The 6,000-nt window shown below is 39.2% G+C and overlaps 1 protein-coding gene across 1 annotated transcript; it reads left to right on the forward strand.

Annotated features, from left to right (window-relative positions):
- Positions 1-4,327: 4,327 nt before the first annotated feature.
- On the forward strand, positions 4,328-5,021 carry LOC116902807 (60S ribosomal protein L17-like). The gene is made up of 2 exons (XM_032905140.1): positions 4,328-4,719; positions 4,883-5,021. The coding sequence occupies exons 1-2, from the start codon at positions 4,328-4,330 to the stop codon at positions 5,019-5,021; spliced, it is 531 nt and encodes a 176-aa protein (XP_032761031.1).
- The last annotated feature ends 979 nt before the right edge of the window (positions 5,022-6,000 follow it).

Consider the following 6,000-nt stretch of genomic DNA (forward strand, 5'->3'; position numbering starts at 1 on the left):
TTCTTAGGGCCTCATTCTACAAGGATATTTATCCAAGGTCCAGCTGGGAGAGTGTTTCTTTTTCTCTTCATTAATAGTAGAAGAATCAGTAGGTGGTAAAATGAAGCAGCATTTTCTTTAATAAAGGATTATCGAATTCTCTGCTTAGAATATTACTTTTGAGCCATACTGTATAAAGCACCCAACAGATGTTTTAGACATAGAAGTATAAGTGTAATTATTAATACAAACCCATAGAATATAATTAATGTGATCTATGATTATATGTGTGACTGTAAGAGAGGGGTATTGGGAAAAGGACAGGGTCACACAGAAGGGGTGGATTGAGAGAAGGAAGGCTGATAGAATGAAGAACATCAATAGGTCTTATAGTTTAATTAAAAGTTACCAGTTTTTATAGTCGATGTACACTGATATATATGTTAAAAATAGCACCAGAGGAAATATTTTAAGGAGCATATCTGAGAGAAGATTTTCCTGAGTATATATTTTAATAATTTTAAGAGCATGCTTCCACACAAGCAATGCCAACTCTGTTAGGTTTTTATTTCTTTAGCAAAACACCTGAAATACATCAGAGGGCACAAAACAAAGAACAGATTTTATTGTTTTGCAAGAATAAATGTATACTATTAGGGTATATTTAAATTGTATTATGTATTTTCTCATTTTCTCAAGGTAACTGGCAGTATGTGTCAATTATAAAAATCTTAAAGGAGGAATAAACAACCAATATTAACTAATTTAATGCTTAACAGTAATTTTCCATTCTGTTAAGTATGTATATACTTTGAAATTCTTAGAAAGTTTCAACTAATGGTCTAGGAAAACATAAGGCATTGCTAACATTATATAAGTTTTAAAAAATTGATATATTTGTTTTTCCACTTCAATGATTTCTAATAAAGTAGATATTTTATGGGTATTTGAAAGTGTCTAAAAATCTCTCCTCATTTACTAACTTCATGTGAAGTTATCCTTACAGAACTGAAAACTGCATAAGTATCAGTAGGTATTTTTGTGTTCCAATCAGAATAAATTCAACTTTAATATCTCAAGTTTTCTTTTTACTTTATTTTTTCCCTTGGGTTATTTTTATTTACATTTCAAATGTAAACCTTTCCTGGTTTCCTGTGTTCCATAAACCCCCCTATCCCATCCTCCTCCCCCTTCTTCTATGAGGGTGTTCCCACACCCATCCACCCACACCCTTCCTACCTATCTGCCCTGACATCTCTTATACTGGGAGGGGTGTGTCAAGCCTTGGCAGGGCCAAGAGCTTCTCCTCCCATTGGTGCCCAACAAGATCATCCTCTGCAACACAGGCAGCTGGAGGCATGGGTCTGTCTATGTGTACTCTTTGGATGGTGATTTAGTCCCTGTGAGCTCTGGCTCTGGTTAGTTAATATTGTTCTTATGGGGGTTGCAAACCCTTACAGCTCCTTCAGTCCTTTCTCCAACTCCTCCAACGGGGACCCCATTCTCAGTTCAATAGTTTGCTACTAGCATTCACCTCTGTATTTGCCATGCTCTGGCAGAACCTCTCAGGAGATAGGTATACCAGGCTCTTGTGAGCATGTACTTCTTGGCATCAGCAATATTGTCTGGGTCTGGTGGCTGTATGTGTATGGGCTGGGTCCCTAGGTGGGGCAGTCCCTTCCTTCAGTCTCTGCTCCAAAAGTTGACTCCATATTTTCTCCTATTAATATTTTTCTTCCCCCTTCTAAGAAGGACTGAAGCATCTGTACTTTGGTCATCCTTCTTCTTGAGTTTCATGTGGTCTGTGGATTATATCATGGGTAACTCCAGCTTTTGGGCTAATATCCACTTTTCAGTGAGCACATACCATGTGTGTTTTTCTGTGATTGGGTTACCTCACTCAGGATGATATTTTCTAGTTCTATCCATTTGCCTGCAAATTTCATGAAGTCATTGTCTTTAATAGCTGAGTAGTATTCCATTTTGTAAATGTACATTTATAGATTTTCTGTTTCCATTCCTTTGTTGAAGTACACCTGGCTATTATAAATAAGGGTCTGCAAAGAATGGTTCACTCCTTCTTTAAAAGGGGGAACAAGACTACCCTTGGGAGGGAATAGGGAGGCAAAGTTTAGAATAGAGGCAGAAGGAACACCCATTCAGAGCCTGCCCCACATGTGGCCCATACATATACAGCCACCCAATTAGATAAGATGGGTGAAGCAAAGAAGTGCAGGCCGTCAGGAACTGGATGTAGATCTCTCCTGAGAGACACAGCCAGAATACAGCAAATACATAGGCAAATGCCAGCAGCAAACCACTGATCTGAGAATGGGACCCCCGTTGAAGGAATCTTAGAAAGGACTGAAAGAGCTTGAAGGGGCTTGAGACCCCATATGAACAACAATGCCAACCAACCAGAGTTTCCAGGGACTAAGCCACTACCCAAAGACTATACATGGACTGACCCTGGGCTCCAACCTCATAGGTAGCAATGAATACCTAGTAAGAACACCAGTGGAAGGGGAAGCCTTTGGTCCTGCCAAGACTGAACCCCTAGTGAACGGGATTGTTGGGGGGAGGGTGGTAATGAGGGGAGGATGGGGAGGGGAACACCCATATAGAAGGGAAAAGGGAGGGGTTAGGGGGATGTTGGCCTGGAGACCGGGAAGGGGAATAACAATCGAAATGTAAATAAGAAATACTCAAGTTAATAAAGATGGGAAAAAATAAATAAGGGTGCTATTAAAATAGTGGAGCAGTGTCCTTGTTATATGTTGGAGCATCTTTTGGGTGTATGCCCAGGAGTGGTATGAATGGGTCTTCAGGTAGTATTCTGTCCAATTTTGTGAATAACCTCCAGACTGATTTCCAGAGTGGTTGTACCAACTTGAAATCCCAACAACAGTAAAGGAATGTTCTTCTTTCTCCACATCCTTGCCAGCATCTGTTGTCACCAATTTTTTTATATTAGCCACTCTGACTTATGTGAGGTGGTATTTCAGAGTTGTTTTGATTTGCATTTCTCTGATGCCTAAGGATGTTGAACATTTCTTTAGGTACTTTCCAGGCATTTGATATTCCTCAGCTGAGAATTCTTTGTTGAGTTCTCGATTCCATTTTTAATAGGGTAATTTGGCTCTGTGGAGTCTAACTTCTTCAGTTCTTTGTATATTTTGAATATTAGCCCTAGAACAGATGTAGGATGGTAAAGGTCTTTCCCCAATATGTTGGTTGCTGTTATTTTCCTAATGACAGTGTCCTCGGCATTACAGAAGCTTTGCAGTTTTAAGAGGCCCCATTTGTTGATTCTTGATCTTAGAGCATAAGCCATTGGTGTTCTTTTCAGGAAAATTTCCCCAGCGCCCATGTGTTTGAGGGTCTTCCCCATTTTCTCTTTTATTAGTTTAAGTTTATCTCTTTATATGTGTGTCAACATTTAGTGTGTTGGGGGCCCTGGGTACGGTCACACACCACCAGGTCACAGGGGATGCAGAGCAAAGGCAGAAGCAACTGCACACAGATGCAAGCTTTATTAATCCTTATATAAATATGAATATGCATTACTATAATTTCCATTTTGGCAAGATACCATAAGATCATTATTCCCATGATACCAGGAACAACTGAGGTAAGACTAAAGAAAGAAATACGACTAAACAAAGGGTTCTTCTCAAAATATTCACATAACAAATCACCCCTCTTCTTATTATCCAAATATACTCACCATTACCAGGAGAACATGAGAGCTGCTTTCACAGAAACAGGACACAGCAGAACATAGTTTAAGGCTAAATGAGAAAAACATTTTCTTCTCAAGGGAGGTATTCCAGCCCCTACTTGCACCTGTCACCAGTCCTTACATGACCCTGCCTGGGAGCTGCATCTCTTTGCCTCCACATATGTGGAGGTTCTTAATTCAGTTGTATTTAAGCTTTGCAATAAGAGTGGATCGATTTGCACTCTTTTACATGCTGACCTCCAATTGAACCAGCACCATTTATTAAAAATACTATGTTTTTCCCCTGGATGGTTTTAGTTCTTTTTTCCAAGATCAAGTGACCACAGGTGTGTTGGTTCATTTTTGAGTCTTCAATTCTATTCCATTGATCTACCTGCCTGTCTCTGTACCAATACCATACAGTTTTTTTTAAAATCACTATTACTCTGTAATACAGCTTGAGGTCAGGGATGGTGATTCCCTCACAAGTTCTTTGATTATTGGGGAGAGTTTTTGCTATCCTGGGTGTTTTTGTTATTCCAAATGAATTTTCAAATAGTTCTTTCTAAGTCTATGAAGAATTGAGTTGGTCCTCTTCCTGTAAGCGGCCAGAGGTGACCTGTGAAGATGGTTCACTACTCCCTTGACCCAGAAAATCCCACAAAATCATGCAAATCAAGAGGCTCAAACCTTCATGTTCACTTTAGGAACACCTGGGAAACTGCCCAAGCCATCAAGGGTATGCATATCCTCAAAGCCACCAAGTATCTGAAGGATGTCACTTTAAAGAAGCAATGTGTGACATTCTGGCCGTATAATGGTGGGGTTGGTAGGTGCGCACAGGCCAAAGAGCGGGGCTGGACACAGGGATGGTGGCCAAAAAAGAGTGCTGATTTTTTGCTGCACATGCTTAAAAATGCAGAGAGTAATGCTGAACTTAAGGGTTTGGATGTAGATTCTCTAGTCATTGAACACATTCAGGTGAACAAGGCACCTAAGATGAGCAGACGAACCTATTTGTGAGGGAATCACCATCCCTGACCTCAAGCTGTATTACAGAGTAATAGTGATTTAAAAAACTGTATGGTATTGGTACAGAGACAGGCAGGTAGATCAATGGAATAGAATTGAAGACCCAGAAATGAACCAACACACCTGTGGTCACTTGATCTTGGAAAAAAGAACTAGCCATGGCCAGATTAACCTATACATGAGATCCCCCTGCCACATCGAGATGATCCTCACTGAGAAGGAACAGATTTTTCCAAAGCCAGAAGAGGAGGTTGCACAGAAGAAAAAGATGTCCCAGAAGAAACTGTAGAAACAAAAACTCATGGCTCAGGAATACATTCAGCATAAATAAATGCAGATAAAGTAAAAAAAAAAAGAATTGAATTGAAATGTTGATAGGGATTGCAAAGAATCTGTAGGTTGCTTTTGGCAAAATGGCCATTTTTACATTACTGCCAATCCTTGAGCATGGGAGGTCTTTCCATTTTCTGAGATCTTCTTTAATTTCTTTCTTCAGAGACTTGACATTCTTGTCATACAGATCTCTCACTTGCTTGGTTAGAGTCACATCGAGGTAGTTTATGTTATTTGTGATTTTCGTGAATGGTGTAATTTCCCTAATTTCTTTCTCAGCCTGTTTATCCTTTGAGTAGAGGAAGGATACTGCTTTGTTTGAATTAACTTTATACCCAACCACTTTGCTGAAGTTATTCATCAGGTTTAGTATTTCTCTGGTAGAAATTTTGAGGTCACTTAAGTATACTATCATATCATCTGCAAATAGTGCTATTTTGACTTCTTCCTTTCTTACTTGTATCCCTTTGACTTCCTTTCATTGTCTGATTGCTCTGGCTAGGTCTTTGAGAACTATATTGAATAAGTAGGGAGAGAGTGGGCAGCCTTGTCTAGTTCCTGATTTTAGTGGGATTTCTTCAAGTTTCTCTCCATTTAGTTTAATGTTAGCTACTGGTTTGCTGTATATTGCTTTTACTATGTTTAGGTATGGGCCTTGAATCCCTATTCTTTCCAGGACTTTTATCATGAAGGGGTGTTGAATTTTGTCAAATGCTTTCTCAGCATCTAATGAAATGATCATGTGGTTTTTTCTTTGAGTTTGTTAATATAGTGGATTACGTTGATGGATTTCCTTATATTGAACCATCCCTGGATCCCTGGAATAAAACTTACTTGATCATGATGGACGATTGTTTTGATGTGTTCTTGGATTGTGTTTGCAAGACTTTTATTGAGCATTTTTGTGTCAATATTCATAAGGGAAAATGGTCTGA

Source organism: Rattus rattus, chromosome 6 (genome assembly GCF_011064425.1).
Source record: "Rattus rattus isolate New Zealand chromosome 6, Rrattus_CSIRO_v1, whole genome shotgun sequence".
In the NCBI taxonomy this organism is placed as follows: domain Eukaryota; kingdom Metazoa; phylum Chordata; class Mammalia; order Rodentia; family Muridae; genus Rattus; species Rattus rattus.

What these genes read in the sequence shown, in the direction of transcription:
- LOC116902807 (XM_032905140.1), top strand. Translation starts at nt 4,328, where the DNA reads ATGGTTCACTACTCCCTTGACCCAGAAAATCCCACAAAATCATGCAAA. An exon ending in ATGAGCAGACGAACCTATTT is followed by an intron (nt 4,720 to 4,882) that starts GTGAGGGAATCA and finishes CTTGGAAAAAAG; the next exon opens with AACTAGCCATGGCCAGATTA.